The sequence below is a fragment of the Venturia canescens genome, chromosome 1 (genome assembly GCF_019457755.1).
Source record: "Venturia canescens isolate UGA chromosome 1, ASM1945775v1, whole genome shotgun sequence".
Taxonomy (NCBI): Eukaryota; Metazoa; Arthropoda; class Insecta; order Hymenoptera; family Ichneumonidae; genus Venturia; species Venturia canescens.
In genome coordinates, this window is record NC_057421.1 from 39,068,271 (window position 1) to 39,086,287 (window position 18,017).

General features: G+C 37.8%; 1 protein-coding gene across 5 annotated transcripts in view; it reads right to left on the reverse strand.

Moving 5' to 3' along the window:
- Hsdl2 (Hydroxysteroid dehydrogenase like 2) overlaps window positions 1-18,017 on the reverse strand; it is a 324,919-nt gene that overhangs the window by 160,015 nt on the left and 146,887 nt on the right. For all 5 annotated transcript variants that reach the window (XM_043434037.1, XM_043434036.1, XM_043434035.1 and 2 more), the window contains exon 4: window positions 9,690-9,895. In XM_043434037.1, coding sequence (XP_043289972.1) covers window positions 9,690-9,895 — 206 coding nt within the window. The remainder of the gene's footprint in view (window positions 1-9,689; window positions 9,896-18,017) is intronic.

Below are 18,017 nucleotides of genomic sequence, written 5' to 3' on the forward strand. Positions count from 1 at the left end.
ATGTACGACGTCCTCTACGAAGGAATGGCATCCAAATTCACCATAATTGAAGACGGGTCGCGACTACCCGACGTATACACGCTCGTGACCGAACAAACTACGTTTGCGCTAGCTAAAACGTCCGAGTACCTCGTTTGCGGGTATCGGCTCATAAAAACCGAACACCCAAAGTTATTCATTCTGGAAACGGAAAAGGGGCAGTCATTCGCCATCAAAAGGAAAATTTCGGTGAACAATCTCGACATGTTTTCCTACATCAACTCGAAATTCATTTATGTCGAAAAACACGTCCGCAAACAAATGAAAAGCCTCTACAAGGACGTAGTTACGCAGAGGTGCAACCTCGAAAGGCAAATACTACAGGGCGCACTGTCAATTGCTGCGCTATTACCAGAAAGATTCGCTCGAACCGTTATGAAGGGTCCCGGGTACATGTCCGTCATCGCCGGAGAAGTCGCACACATTATCAAGTGCATTCCCGTCGAGTGCAAAATAAGGCGAACCGAGGAGTGTTACCAAGAGCTCCCAGTTACTTACAGGAATCAGTCGTTCTACCTTTCAGCAACGTCGCGAATGCTTGTGAGATCAGCGACGCAAATAAATTGCGACCCCCTCGTTCCTGCACAATACCAAATCGAAGGGACCTGGTACCGACTCTCGCCAAATCCGATAGAAGTTATGCCACCACAATCTTTGGCGCCACTGTCGCAACCCGAATGGAAGTACGCATCACCTGGAAATCTCGCCAGTAGTGGCATATATTCTGAAACCGATATCGATAAGCTGCGTGAGCGAATAATGTTCCCGGCCGAAAAACCAGCGCTGCTCAATAACATCGCTCGAGGAACAATTGGATACCAAGTACCAGCCGGCAGTGTATCCATTCGCGAATTTCTCGACGAAGAAACGCTCAACCACATCGCCGAGAACGCAGCAGCTAAATTCTGGAACGGCTTCATGAAGTTCGGCTCAGCCAGCGGAGGCGTCGTCGGTGTGCTCTTGGTGCTCGCAGCAATCAAGTTCGTAACCGATACATGCATCCAGGGATACGCCCTCCACGCATTATATGGATGGAGCATTCACCTCCTCGGAGCAATATGGAGTTCGATTACCGGACTGCTCGTCACCTTAGCGCATCGCAAAACCAACCGACGCGACGAAGACACCGAAGCTGGACACGAAACGGAAACAAAACAACGTGAATCCTCTCCGCCGCCCGAACCACCGAAACGAACGCCTTATCCTCACCTACCAGCAACCACGTCAGTAACGAGCTTGGCTGGTGTCAACCCCGAGCTCTCAGCGCGGCTGTTTGCATCCCGCATGCAGAGCTGCAGCACTGCATCAGACTTAAATAAATAAATCAAGAAAATCAAAAGATCAACATCCGAAGATCATGGAAAGGTCAATAAATAACCAAAACGAACCGAACATAAATTAAAAGAAAATAAACGAACAAAGTCAACGAAATGCCTTACAATGTAGCACGAAAGAAGGGCCTTTCGTATGCAGCGACGACGAGCCATCGTATACGCGACGCCTCGAAATAAAATTAAAATATTATAAGCGTATTAAAATAAGAAAGCAAAATCTCAAAACGAAACTCAACGAACGTTTCTCTCATCGAACGCTAAGCCCAAGCATAGCGTTCTTCTTAAAGGGGGAGGTGTTACGTCCTGGAGATTCGTTTTGATTTTTGCCTAATAGAATCTATAGAAATATAATAAATAATTAACGTAGTAAATTACGTTAATTGAATAATTATTCGAAGAGACGAACCGCTCGCGGTCCGTCTCACCTAGCGATAAGAAAACACAAATCAGCAGCGACGAACGCCGTGAGACGGTTTGCCATGAGAAAATGCTGAAGCATCAATTCAAGATCATGGGAACCTCGGCCTAAGCATTTTCGACTGACTCGGACAAGATAGCCGGAGTCAGTGGGAAAAATGCAAAAGGGCAGTCAGTCTTGATTCGCGAATTAAACCGATCGGTTCTCCTCCGGCTTTGGTCGCTCTGACAAATATTAAAACTGTTCCAAAATTGTATCGCATTATCAATTCATTATTTTGAATATAATTTTATTGTTTTAAATACTTAACGCGCGGAGTTCCGTTTTTATTACACCTGCGCGAATATATCCGCGGACAACGGACCCGCCCGCTATTCTCCACTCGTCTCTTTCCAATCGCCGTCGGCTGCATACCGGGTGTTGTAGAACGAGGGACCGCACCATTGCCACAGATATCACCGCACTCTTTTCGAATATCTTAAGCGACAGCGAAAAGGTAAGTGGGTTCCATCCAAATTGTAAAATAAAAGGGTTCGTCTGTCACTCGACACCGCTTCAATCCCCGGTCTCTCACAGCTGACCGAAACTGAAGCGCCGTTGCGACCACGGTAAGATCAAATCATACCGGGACGTAACAATATATATAATATAATATTCACGGAGTCTGAGCGCGGTCGGGGTAAGACTCAAAAGTTAGAAGGCCTAAAATGGCGAACAGGCATTCTGTATAACGCATATATAGATATACAGAATGCCTGTTCGCTATTTTAGGCCTTCTAACACTTGAGCCTCACCCGCGGTCGGCCTAGCAGCTGGAGGAGCCGACATCGTTGAGCCAATCAGAATGCGTAGAGGCAACAACTCTACTACCACTAACTACGTCAAAACGCGTATACGTATACGTCGAACTCGTGATGTGTCAGTAACTTTTGCATAATCTTGAGCCCGTGCAAAGTTTTTTCTCAGCAATTACGCCACCGATCGTGTTGATTTTGGGCGCAATCTAAAGAGAATTTCTTAATTAGCTGAAAGTTCGATTTTCAAAGCCTCAGATGACTCATAACTTCGGTAATTCAAAAAAATCACTTGCCAATTTTACCCCCACCACGGCGAATCGTTTTATTCAGAGAAAGTATACTCGGCGAGAGCCTCGGGCCAGCAGACGACAGGGCTGTCAATGTACTTGTCCCGAGACTCTACCGAGTCTCTTGATAGTAGGGGACTTAAATGCACGAATTGGGGAGGAGCAAGCGATAAACGAAGGAGATATACATGAGAGAGCAAGGAAGAGGAAATCACAGGACAAATTAATAAATACCGAAGGAAGGAGATTGTTAAGGTTGTGTGAAGAGTTAGGATTAAAGGTGCTGAACGGAAGGACAACGGGGGATGAAGAAGGGAGAATAACTTTTGTTAGAGGAAAAGAGGAGTGCTGTAGATCAGTTCTGGACCTGGTGATTAGCTTGGACAGAGGGGTGCAAAACGAAATAAAGTGGCTAAAAGTAAAAACGCGCGAGTCGGATCATTTACCAGTTACTTTCGCAATTGGTAGGGAAGGCGAGGAGAAAAATATGGAACAAGAAAATGAACTATTTGAGCAAGGAGAGGAAAGAATTGGGTGGAGGGATGAAGGAGTGGAGCAGTTCAGAGAGGAGTGGGAAAAGATAGACAGAACAAACGCAGAAAGTACAGATTGGGAGGAGTGCAAGATAGGAATCAGGGAAGCGGCAGGAAGGGCAGGGATGATAAAGAAGAGTAAATCAAAGAAAAGAACGAGAAATTTGCTCAGATGATTTAATGAAAAATGCAAAAAACAAAGGGGAGAAATGTGGGAAGCATTGAAAGCTTTCGTGAAGAAAAGAGACGCAGTTCAGAAAAAAATACTTGGGGAAGAAAGAAAAAAATTGAAAAGGGTATACAAGGAAGCAAAGGAAGAATGGAGGCAGGGTGGTGGGAGACGATAAACAAATTCAGAGGAAAATACAGAGGGAAGATAGGGAAAGATATTACGGAGAAACAATGGATTGAACACTTCGAAAAGTTGCTAAACGAAGGAGGACGTGAAGAAAGAGGAAACGGAGTGATAGAGGTAGGGAGAGGAGGAGAAATAAACTTATTGGGAGAATTTGACGAAGAGTTTAGCAAGGGGGAAATGGAAAATGCGCTAAGGAAAATGGCAAACGGAAAGGCACCAGGGGAGGATGGGCTAGCAATAGAATTCATCAAAACTGCAAAAGAAGGACAAAAGGAAAAGGTAAGAGGAGCGATTAACAAAATATGGAATGAGGGGAAACTACCGTTAGGTTGGGAGACCGCGAGAATAGTGCCAATCTACAAAGCAGGGGAAAAGGATAGAGCGACGAATTACAGGGGGGTGGCACTATTAAATGTGGGGTACAAGGTGCTAACGAAAATGATGGCAACGAGGTTAGGAAAATGGACGGAAAAAAATGCAAAATTAAGAAAAGTCAAGCCGGTTTTAGAGAAAAAAGAGGTACGAGGGATCAGATCTATGTACTGAACGCGATTATAAATAATAGACTGAAAGTTAGAGGTGCAAAGCTGTATGTCGCTTTCATTGATTTCCGTGCAGCGTTCGATAAAGTACACAGGGGATAATTACTGGAGAAACTAAGAAAAAAAGGAATAAACGGACGCATGTATGAAATGATCAAGGAAATATATAAGAAAACTCTGGCGGAGGTGCCAGTCAATGGGAGGTTAACGAGGAAATTTGAAACGAGACAAGGAGTAAGGCAAGGGTGTGCCTTAAGCGCGTTGCTATTTGATTTCTATATAGATGACATGGAGGAAAGATGGGAGAGAATGAAGGAGGGTGGAACGGTCATCGGAAGCGAGAAAATATATACAATAAAGTATGCGGACGATGTAGCAATAGTGGCGGAAGACGGAAAGAGTTTGAAGAGCATGATAAAGAATTTGGAAAAATGGGGAAAAGAAAATTATATGGAGGTAAATGCAAAAAAAAAAACAAAAATAATGATTTTTAGAAACGGAGGGAGACTAAAAAAAGAAGAGTGGAAAATAAAAGGTGAAAAAATAGAAATTGTCAACAGCTTTAGATATTTAGGCTATTGGTTTACGACAAAGAATGTGTTGAAAGTGCACGGAGCGAAAATGAAGGGAAGGGCACAAAAAGCAGCAAATGCGGTATGGGGAGTGTGGAAAAGAGCAGGAAGGGATATGATGGACGAAAGAATGTATCTATTAGACACAATAGTAAAAGCAGGAGCCTTGTACGGAGTAGAAATGTGGGGTTTTGACAAAATAGGGCAACTCGAACTAATTCAAAATAGATACTGCAAAATGGCGATGGGAATAGATACGAGAACGCCCAGATATGTATGGAGGACAGAACTGGGAATCCAGACGCTGGAGTATAAAATCAGAGAAAGAGCACTGCGATACATTATTACAGTTCTGAAGATGGAAAAAGACAGATGGCCAAACATATGCTTAAGGGAAGAAGTGCGAGGGATAGCAAATAAGAATCCATCAAAGTGGGGAAAAGATTTGGTATGAGTGTTAAAAGAAATAAAAATCGAAGAACTAGTGGAGATGGTCATCGAAAGAAGAGAAACAAAAACAATTGAAAAATTAATCGAAAAAGGCTTGAAAAATTTAATAATGAGAACCATAGAGAAAGAAAAAGAACAGATAAAGGAGTCTTCACATAATAGTATGTATAAAGAAATAATTGAAAAAGAAGAAAAGCCGTGGAAATATTGGGAAGCGATGGGTATTAAAGGAAATGACAAGGAAATGTGGGCAAGGATAAGATGTGGAAACATAGGGAGAGATGGAAAGAAAGGGGAAGAGGAGTGAAAGTGTCGAATGTGCAAGCACGAAAAAGAAACACTAGAACATCTAACCATTTGTGACATAGGTAGACAGTTAATAACAAAGGAAAAGAATGAATATATAGAAGGGTGGATAAAAGAAGCTAAAGAAGGGAAGGGCATCAGGGAAGAGTTGATAAGGATGTAAAGAAGAGAGATTAAGGTTCAAATGTGCCAGCTTTTTAGAGAAGTAGAAACAAGATGCACGGTGCTCAAGATGCACGATGCTTAAAGTTTCCTCTATGAGGTGGTATATTTATCATTTTGGCTTCCTCATAGAGGAAGCTTTGAGCATCGTGCATCTTGAGCACCGTGCATCTTGATCATCTTGAGGAAGCAATTTGCAAATTTCAATGTGCAGCATTTTTTTTGTATACAAGGAAATAATGTAAATACATTATTTTCTCTGCCTTCTTTTACGAACTTTAATTTATCTCTTTGTTTAAATTCATAAAAAACAACTGAATGACGAGCCATCAGAAAAAACAGTTTGCAACTTTCAATTTTCATTGTTTTTCTATTTACACTGAAATTAAATAATTCTGACAACTTTGCTGAAAAGTATAGAGGAAGTACAGACTTATACATAATATCTTACAAGATTTCCAAAAATTGAAGCGGTTGGACGATTTTTTGAAAAATTCATATTTTCGTAAAATTCAAAATGTCATAAAATTTGAACCACTCAACCGATATTCCCCAAATTCAATACCAACCTTCCTATTATGATAGTCTATTTATAAAAAAAAAATTATTAATAAATCTCTAAATTTTCGAAAGTTAGAGCGTCGACACCCTTTTTATGAAAATTTCAAAACGTCGTCAGATTCGTAATTTTTTACAAATTCTGACAAAATTATCAGAGAGTGAAGAGCTTGTATAGATTAACATCTGTGTAAAACGGTAGCCCTGTATCTCAAACCGTTTCCGAGTTATAAGCGTTTGAATTTTGCAGTGCCATAACATAGACACACACACACACACACACACACACACACACACACACACACACACACACACACACACACACACACACACACACACACGCACACGCACACGCACACGCACACGCACACGCACACGCACACGCACACGCACACGCACACGCACACGCACACGCACACGCACACGCACACGCACACGCACACGCACACGCACACGCACACGCACACGCACACGCACACGCACACGCACACGCACACGCACACGCACACGCACACGCACACGCACACGCACACACACACACACACACACACACACACACACACACACACACACACACACACACACACACACACACACACACACACACACACACACAGACACACGCACACACACATCCGGACATTTTTTCTAGACATGATTTTTCGATGTTTTGGAACATTTTGAGCACATTGACATTGAAAACTGGAAAAAAAAAATTTTCATCGTCACAAAGCTTCCTCGATGAGGAAGCAAAATATGTAAAAAAAGTGAAATGTAAAGAAAGAGAAAAGGGATATGCTTATATTATTAAGTAATATTAGTTATAAGAACACAGGTATAAAAAATATATCCTTTGTAAAAGGCCACAAAGGTCATGCAAATAAAACTCATTACTACTACTACTAATAAAATACTCATTCTCCGATTGAAGTTATAAATTTTAGTGCTGCACATAACTCAGATGGTAACTTTTTTAATTCCCTAGAACTTTCTCAAGTTCCGGATGCTTCCGATAGGAATAAATTTCTCACGTTCTATTTCATTTTTTTTCCTTTACAATATATTTACGAATTTGTATTGTTACTAATACAATGTTTTTTCATGATTTGTAAAAGTTTTTCTTAATTGTTTTATTGAAATTATTTACAGTTGGCTTCGTAATTTTTTTTACATACCATTATGTTTTGAATTTTTTTCATTCGTCATCCGATGTACTCGTCACTTTTGCATTTATTTGACAACGTTTTGTTCCTTTGAATTAAACGTTTTTCATACATTACCAAGATTTGGAAGATTCATTTTTTTTATTCATTACGTTTGAAATGGTTTTTTTTATAACTTTCAGTGATGAATTGCCCATTTGAAGCAAGTTTCCAGAGAATAGATCGAACAACTTATTATAAATCATCGTGCATTTGTGTTTTGAACTACACTTTCAATCCAAAAACATCACATGAAAGCTCAAGTCATTTGTTACTCCATGATGGGAGAGACTTATAAGAAAATCGATTCTTTTCAGACTTTCAAGAATTTCTAGTATTATTCACAATATTCGACGTCGATTGGATCGATACAAATTATGTTTAAATATGAGTTAAAAGTACTTGTCGGGCCCATCATTATTCATTCAAATTAAAATCAGGACTTTTCTAGAACTGGGGGAGCACTTATATTCATGCAGAGGGAATCTAGAAAGTTATCTTCCAATAATTTTTACTTAATTGCACTAATTTAATAAGAATGGAAACGAGATGTCGTGTAATATACAAGGGATATTATCCCTCTCAGACCGAGACCTATTTCGCGTTGACGGAAAATGATTCCCTTCATAATTTTATCTCAAAATACTTTCTAGTTTCCGAATTCATTGTGACAGTTCAGTTTTTTTGTTGGGAAATATGAATTTTTGAATGTTCGCTACGGGCAGCACCAGGTCCTTGGGGAGCAAAATCAGGAAAATTTACGAATGAATCTAGCACCAAATACCTTAAATACATCATATTAGCTTCCCTTTGAAAGGAAATAACGTTTGGAATACGAAAAAAAAAATGAGTACTCACGTTTCTTTTGCGATAACTAAAGCACCTTTTCACACAACGCCAACTCAACATGAAACGCCGACTTCATATTGATATTTCGATGGGTTAAAGCAGTTTATCTCTTGGTTTAGGAGTTTCTATGGTGCAATCTAACCTTGCTTGATGGAAATAGTCAGTTAAAACCCCGACCTTACTGACCGATGCAGTTTTATTGGGCCTGGAAGCGCGTGTTGAGTAGAAGCAACATACGGTCCGAGAGGGTTATTGTGCATCGATAAATGGAAAAATTTTAACACAATAAATATGTTCAAGCTTTCAAAATAACTCTGCAGTTTATATTCAATGACGGCAATTTTTACTTTTCACTTCTTCCAGCGAACGAATTCCATTCGGTATAAGTACTAACCTATAGTATTATTAAAAACGTTCAACTAAAAATGAAACGTATTTCAATAAATTATTAACCGGGTTCTGCCGTACAATTTCGTTAATTTATGATTGATTTTTATTTGAATGAATAGTGATGGGCCGGACAAGTACTTTTAACTCATATTGAAACATAGTTTGTATGGATCCAATCGACGTCGAATATTGTGAATAATACCAGAAGTTCCTGAAAGTCTGAAAAGAATCGATTTTCTTATAAGTTTCTGCCACCATAGAGTAAGAAATGATTAGCTTTCATGTGATTTTTTGGATTGAAAAGCTTATTAGAACCATTCCATAATATTGAAATTTGGAGTTACTCATCAATCACTTGTCCTCCGATTAATATCATAAATTTTAGTGCTGCACGTAACTCAAGTGGTAACTTTTTTCAATCTATTAGGAATACTTGGCCTCGATTTGATATCATTAATTTTGTTGCTGTAAGTAACTTGGATGGAATTTTTTTTTAAATTGATTTAGTTGTTAGACTAAAATAAGAAAAATAGGGCATCGTTTTTCAAAATGTTTTGAAGCGCAATATTTCGGTTTTTTATTTCTCATGTTTTATTTGGTTTTTTTTTCATTTTACAAAAGAATCACACATTTGTATTTTTTTTAATGTAATTTTTTTTTCAAAATTTGTGAAATTTTTTTCCGATTTTTCTGTTGAAATTATTTACAGTTGGCTTCATAATTTTTTTTATGGAATTTTTATTACATTTTTCGTGATATGATCAGGAAACACGGAAACATCAATGTATTTGTTCAAACCTTTTTTTCCCTAAGCGAATTTTGGCGGTTTATATTCTTCTTTAGTATGTTGACAAATTTTCATTCCAATATAAAAATAAACGAATTAACGTACCTGTTTTTGGCCATACAGCATTGACAGCGATATTGTCTGCTTTGAATTCTTCTGCCATTCCGAGGACACACATAGACATTCCGTATTTAGCAATAGTATAAGCAACATGATTCTTGAACCAAAAAGGATTCAAGTTTAATGGTGGGCTTATATTCACGATATGAGGATTTGAACTGTTCTTCAAATGAGGAATGCACAGCTTTGATCTGAAAAACAATATTACTTTAAAAATAATTGATCGCATCGGTGCACATTCCCAATACATACACTGCCGACTAAAAGTATGGAATCACCAGACAAAAATTTGAGCCGCACTAAAAATTTGATAATATTTCAAAGAATCAAGATATCTTAATTTAGCATACGGCGTTACGTAGAAGACGATTTTTTCCTTCGAATCCCCATTTACAAATTTTGATTATGACTTTTTAGGGGTTGAGTACGCTGTTTTAAAAATGACTGTTTTCCAGTGTTTCTAGTTTGTTTAAAACTGGACGCATGGCTTGTGGAAATTTTCCTCGTGAAATTTTTTCATGGCAATCTTCAAGGCAGGAGTAATAGCTGTAATTTCGTTTTTGAAAAAGTTTTCTACAATCTTTTTTCGAAGAGTAATCGTATTTTCGCTTGAAAAATACCATTTTTAGAAAATACGGGTAAACTCGAAGATTTCAGAACTGAAATGAAATAGCCTAGAGGGATAAAAGTTGTAGAATACTGTTCTGTATCGATTGGAATTTTATAAGAAATTTTTTCCGATATTTTTTTCTTTCGTAATTTCCAGTCAGAATTCTGCTATCTTCGCAACAATAAAGAAGAAAAAATTCAAATAAAAAAGATAGAAAATTTTATGCTCTATGAAATAGATCTCCACTATTTTTATCGTAAACCTCACCGTTTCCGAGATATTTGTAAAAAGACGATTTTCAAAATGGCAGTGAACGTACGCGGTTTTGGATATCTGAAATTTGGTTTTATACTCAGCGGAAACCCCCTGACATAATCAAGGGACAAGTACATTGACAGCCCTGTCGTCTGCTGGCCTGAGGCTCGCGCTAAGACTATACTTTCTCTGAATAAAACGATTCGCGGTGGTGGGGGTAAAATTGGCATGTGATTCTCTTCAATTGCGAAGCTCATGAGTTATATACGGCTTTGAAAATTTAACTTTCAGCTAATTAAGATCTCTGTCGAATGAGTCCAAAATCAGCATGATCGGTTTGGTAACTTCTGAGAAAAAACTTTGCACGGGCTTAAGATTATGCAAAAGTCACCAACACATTCAGGATTTGACGTATATGTATACTAGGGTGGCCCTTAATATGGGTAAAAAAAAATTGATCGCGCCGACCCCAAAACGGTTTCAAATGATTAAAAGAAAATCTACGCAAAGCCGTAGCTATATCCGGTAAGAAGACGACGTGCCTGTAAGCATGAACTTGGATTTTTTAAATCTGGTTTATGTGTCAATTTTTTTCCTACTTTTCGGAGCTATTGTCCAATTAAAAAAAAAATTCAGAAATCCTGAAAGAACATTACATTTAAAAAAATACAAATCTGTAATGATTTTTTTAAGTGTCAAAAAAATCAAATAAAACGTAAGAAATAAAATAACGAAACATCAAAATAAAAAATTTTTAAAAAATGAATTGAAAAAAATTTCCATTTAAGTTACGGCCAGCATTAAAACTTATGATATTAATTCGAGGCCAAGTATTTAATGATATTTCAGAATATTCATTCCTACGAGTACCATCAGGAACTTGAGAAAGTTCTTATGAATCAAAAAAGTTACCATTTGAGTTAGGTGCAGCACTTAAATTTATGATATCAACCGGAGGACAGGTGTTTTATTAGTAATTCCGAGATTTAACATTATGAAATTGCTCTAAGAAGCGTTTAAATCCAAAAAAAATCACATTAAAGGTATAGTAATTTGTTACACTATGGTGGCAGAGACTTGGGAGAAAATCGATTCTTCTCAGACTTTCAGGATTCCCTGGTATTATCCACAAGATTCGACGCCGATTTTAGATCGGTACGAATTATGTTTAAATATGTGTTAAAAGTACTTGTCTGGCCCATCACTATTCATTCAAATAAAAATCAATCATAAAAAAACGAAATTGTACAGCAGAATCCGGTAGAAAATTTATTCAAATGCGATTTATTATCAGTTCGATATTCTCAATAAAAGAATAGGTAAGTTCTTATACAGAATAGAATTTGGTCACAAGACGAAATAAAAAGGAAAAATTGCCCTCATTGCAATATAAACTAGGAGGTTATATCAAAAGCTTAAACATATTTATTGTGCAAAATATTTTTCATTGATCGATGCACAATAATATCTGTTGTACATTACAGGAGGATTCGTTTGAATTTTTTATTTAATTAACTTTCTTGAAATAAATTTCTCAGTTTCCTCTGTACGCATACTTATGATGCATCAGTTCCAAAAGGGCCCTGATTCTTATCTGAATAAACAATTTAATTTAAAAGTAATGGGCCGGACAAGTACTTTTAACACATATTTAAACATAATTTGTACCGATCGAAAATCGGCGTCGAATCTTGTGGATAATACTAGAGAATCCTGAATAGGGTAACGAAATACTATACCTTTGATGTGATTTTTTTTGGATTTAAAAGCTTCTTAGAGCAATTTCATAATGTTAAAACTCAGAATTACTAATAAAACACTTGTCGTCCCATTGATATCACAAATTTAAGTGCTGCACCTAACTCAAATGGTAACTTTCTTGATTCATAAGAACTTTCTCAAGTTTCTGATGGTACCCGTAGGAATGAATATTCTGAATTATCATTAAATACTTGGCCTCGAATTGATATCCTAAGTCTTAATGCTGGACGTAACTTAAATGGAAATTTTTTTCAATTGATTTTTTAAAAAATTTTTATTTTTATGTTTCGTTATTTTATTTCTTACGTTTTATTTGATTTTTTTGACACTTAAAAAAATCATTACAAATTTGTATTTTTTTAAATGTAATGTTCTTTCAGGATTTCTGAATTTTTTTTAATTGTAGAATAGCTCCGAAAAGTAGGAAAAAAAATTGACACATAATCCAGATTTAAAAAATCCAAGTTCATGCATACAGGCACGTCTTCCTTTTACCGGACATAGCTACGGCTTTGCGTAAATTTTCTTTTAATCATTTGGAACTGTTTTAGGGGGCAGCGCGATCAATTTTTTTTTTCACCCATATTAAAGGCCACCCTAATGTATACGCGTACTCCAAACGCTACAAACATAGGCGCCTTGGCCCCCATGATCACCAATCCCCGTTGAGAGAAATTTTGTTGCAATCAATGAAGGGTGAGAAAATGTCTGGGCCAATGACATTCAATAAAAAGAGCAAGGAAGTTTGGCGGAAAGCTAAGGAGCTCGAGAGCTCGAAAGCGCTCGAAAGTCACCAGCCGAAGTTTCACGTCATGATAACGTTTGGGGTCATGATGTTATGAAGTGCGTGCGGGAAAATAAAAATAATTTTCGCGTCATCTAATGAAGTGCATATTAATACTTATTTTGTTAAAACTTGTGGTATACTAAACCGGTATAAAAGCGGCCGCGTAAATGTAGACTGTGATCTGTGTGTGAAAATAAAAAATATAAAAAAATGCGCGATGCATATGTCAACGAAACTTTTCAAGATATCATTATTTCGTTCGATTGGAAATAAGTGTTAACTGAGATAATCTTTCAATTAAACCAGAGTGCGCGGAATATTGTCCAGTGTAAATATATCGTCAGTTGCGTGATTATATATCATGTGTAATAATGTAGGTTATATATACGAGTTCCCTTTGATAGCTGTATCGTAACGAACACCGGCCGGGGTTTGACGTTACGAAGTGCGGGACAAATGTAACAAACGTTCGCATAGTTAGTGAATAATATGAATAAGGCAAATCAATAAGGCAAAACAGCAAATTTTTTTTTTTGCGATCTGAAATATTATGGTTGATAATTAATAAAACAAGAACACACGGAACTGTGAGTATATATAATGTGAGAAACTCCAATCGAATAAATGTTTTCTAATTTATTTCTTGTGTCATCATTATTTTTGAATATTCCCATATGTTGCTTCCTATTGAGTTTACCTTTGCTCTTTCCGATACTTGTTTTGACTCCATCGGTTTGCAGCGGATCGATACATATTATTAATTGATTGCCTAATATGTGTACTATGATTTTATACTATTTCTTCATGCTGATTGTGGTAACGTGATTCAAGAGGTTTCCAACTATGATCATCAATCGCACATTTTATACATCAGATTCTCAAAACAGTTCCTGGTCTTGATATAAGTGAAGTTTCCTTTTCCACTTGGTCTGTTGAGTAATAAATTTTGAAACTTGTTCCAAAAAGTCTTTGGATGCTTTTTTTGCTGATAATATGAAAAGTCGAATCTTCGGAATGCGGTAGGCAAACACAAATTTTGACAACTATACTTATGAAATGACGTGTATGTTGAGTATTCCTATTCTGCAAACTGCAAATGTGGAATTATTAGTGAAAAGATTCATTACGATAAGTCTACAGTTGCTCAGTTTTGGATGCGATTAAGTATAATGCCTGCCAACATCTATGGAAACCTACAGAATTTCTGAATGTTATGTGCGCTATGTCATTTTAATGTAACATCATGACTTTTAACAACTTTTCACTATAATACTATAGATTTGGATCATTGAAATACAGCAAAAATCTGAAAACTATAAAATTTATATACTGTGCCATTCATTTTACTTTTTGACTCTAACCGTAACATAAATATGAAGTGAAAAATTCATTACAAAAGTCCTCAGTTGCTCAATTGTGGATGGATTTGAAATTACTGTCTTTCAAACTCATTGCGCAGATACATTGGATCACAGCAGATAACTGCGAACTTTGAAATTTCTATGGATAAGTATATTTTCTAAGTATCACCCCCTATCTTTGATTATGGTAATATGTAATGGAACTTTGTTCAGCAAGTTTTAAAGTATGTTGTGCCCGTACATCGCACTCATTAAAACAAATTAAGCACTCTCAGCGCAAACGCAGCAATGGTGAAATATCGATGCTCCCGAACGAGCGCATCGACCCTCAATGTCAACATCGAAACTTCCAGAAGGAAATCTAGGTTATATTCGCACGACAAGGGGAAAACCCCCAAATCTATAAAATTATCGACTAACCCAAAATTCGACAGTCTGACGAGAATTGTAACGAGTGATCTCGAGGCAATAAAACCTCGAATTTGCAACTTCTTAAATAAACTTATTGTTAACTTGTTGTAAAAGTATGGAGTTGGTGTTCAGCTCTTTTGGCCTAAATCTCTTAAATACTCGTCCTTGATAACTCGTCCCTTCGTGACGGTCTTCGCGGACACAAGAAGTGTTTCTTTTCAAATAGTATTGAAGTTTATATTACTGCGGTATGGAGCGAATACCTTCAAAATTTCATATTTTTGTGTCGCAGCATGTGTGCCAATCATTGTAATTTTTCACTTCAACCGTAACATGTAATCTCAAAAATTCATCACAAAAGTTTTCAGTTTTACTATTTAACTTAATTTTCCTTTTTCTAAATTCCATGCTAAATTTCTGAATTTCTAAATTTATTTCTAAATTATCCTGAAATGAAATTGTTTTCCTCCACAACCAATGCAGGTACCTTAAACGTCTTTGATTTCCGTTGCTCTGTTGAATTAAGTACGCTCAGTTTTTTTTGCTTCTTTGAGTTCTGACATAATAAATGTTCCCGGGTGCCTTTTTTCGGCAACTATCAAACTGTAGATAATTGGATCTCAGCGGCCACTTGCAAACTTTGGAAATATATTTCATCGGGGGCATGTTTTGGATGACATGAAAATGTCTAGATTCAGAATGCACAAACGATATTTAAAAATGGCCAATTCTGTTGGATTTGTTGTGTCTTCAATTTGAGCTACCTTTCCTCTTTTCCTTTCTTTTTTCTAACGTTATAAGCTGGAAATCATATCTCAGCCCGCAACACGCATTGCTACATGCTCTTGAGTTCCCAATGGACAAAAAATATTAGAAGACAAGGGGAAAAATCGCCAAAGTCCAAGAACAGATCTGTGACGAAATATTTCCAGTACAATTTTGACGAAAAACAGGTCTTTTTTCGTGGAAACCAACGTTATAAAACGAAAATCATAAATAATCCATAGAAATTCAAACTAAAATCCTATAGTCAACTGAACATAAATAAGGAACTTTTGAGAAAAAAGACGTGATATCAAAGCATAAACTTCCCCTAGGAAAAAAAAGGTTGCGACAAGTACATTGATGGTCCCTCGTTTGCTGATAATTCCATCTATAAAAAAAAATTTTTTTAAAAATACAGAAGAATTCGAAAAAAATTTCACAAATCTTTAAAAAACATTGTTTTTAAAAAAATGGAAAGTGATGGGCCGGACAAGTACTTTTAACTCATATTTAAACATAATTTGTATCGATCCAATCGACGTCGAATATTGTGAATAATATCAAAAGCTCCTGATAGTCTGAAAAAAATCGATTGTCTCTGCCATCATAGAGTAAGAAATGACTAGCTTGCATGTGATTTTTTTGGATTTAAAAGCTTCTTAAAACAGTTCCATAATGTTGAAATTTGGAGTTACTCATAAATTACTTGTCCTGCGATTGATATCATAAATTTTAGTGCTGCACGTATATTAGATGGAATTTTTTTCAATTGATTTAGCTGTTCGAATCAAATAAGAAGAATGAGGCATCGGTTTCCGATATGATTTCAAGCACGATTTTTCGATTTTTTATTTTTTACTTGTTATTTGATACTTTTGACACTTTAAAAAATAGATACAGATTAGTTTTTTTTAAGATAATGTTTTTTAAAGATTTGTGAAATTTTTTTCGAATTGTTCTGTATTTTTTTTAAAGTTTTTTTTTTATAGATGGTGTACATTCTCATCGGGAAGTTACCATTAATAAATCATCCATTCATTCTTCCTCTACTCTCCGGCGTACTTATTATTTCGCCACCTACACCAGACTCCTTTCAAAAACATTTTGGTCCTTCGAGCCGGATCTGGTGCTAAGTGCGCGCGGAGTGAGTGGAAAGTGTGGGTGAAAATTCAGTGGGAATGGGTTTTTTGCGGCGCATCGCATCTCGTCGGCACTTTGAACTTTCTCACCACAACGGCGTGGTACGCACGTGGTTCGAGCTCACCGGGCGGCCATCTTGGTCATCGACTGCGCACTCTCATCGATTCTTCGATCTCAACGGAAATTTTCTCATCGATTCTTCCCATCGGGTGAGTTTTTCGCAAACTTTATTCAAATGGTACTTCGCAAATTGATATCAGTACGGGAAGTGAAGCCAGTGTGCGGTCGCAGGCTCATCGGTAGTGCTTTCTCTCTCACTCAGCGCGCGAGAACATTCGCGTCGCTCTCGGCTCTCATTCTCGAGATGCTCACCGCGTGGCGCGGAGCGGCCGAGCCTAAATCGTTCAGTCACTGGCGTCGGGTCACGGGCGGGAAAGTAACGGGCACATTACCGCGCATCGGTAATTTATCAGTTTTTCACGGGATTTGGACATTCGACGCCAACTCATCGGCTAAACTCAGTGCATGGACAATTCTCACGACCGGTACGGGCAATTACGCGGTTTGTTTTCGAATTTTTCGGGCACTTTTCCGGAGTGGCCAGTGACTTCGGGCTCAATCGACGGGCATTTCTCACGGGTTCTAGTAGTGATCAGTGACATTTCGCATTTGGGTATAGTGACGTTCCGTTATCGAATTTTTGGATAAATTCGCGGGTGCTTATCTGTATTCTGTGCACTTTCGGGATTCACGGTGACAGATGGCGCGGGTTGGGCGGGTTCGGAGCCACCTCGTCTCTTCAACCATTTCGGGCTTGTCGGAAAATTAATATGGGCTACAGCAGTCATACTTCGGGACCATATCCTCCGATTTTTGGGGATTTTTTGTCGGTTCTTTTGTGATCCACGCACTTTTTTGGGAGCATTTGTCATACAATTGGGTCTTTTTCTTATTTGGATCGGATACCTCGCATTTTCGGACGGTTCTATCATTCGGTTGCGCTCAACGGCTAACACATCGGACGGCGCTGCAGCCATCTGGAGGGAGAATCTTCCGAAGATCTCTCTACTCACACTCACCGGGGACTTCTCAGCTTGGATCTCATTTCGGGATCTTTTCACATCGTTGGTTCGGGATAACGCATCACTCCCCGACGTTGAGCGTATGCACTATTTGCGAACGGCCACATCGGGAGAGGAGGCGAAACTCATCGCCAACCTCGT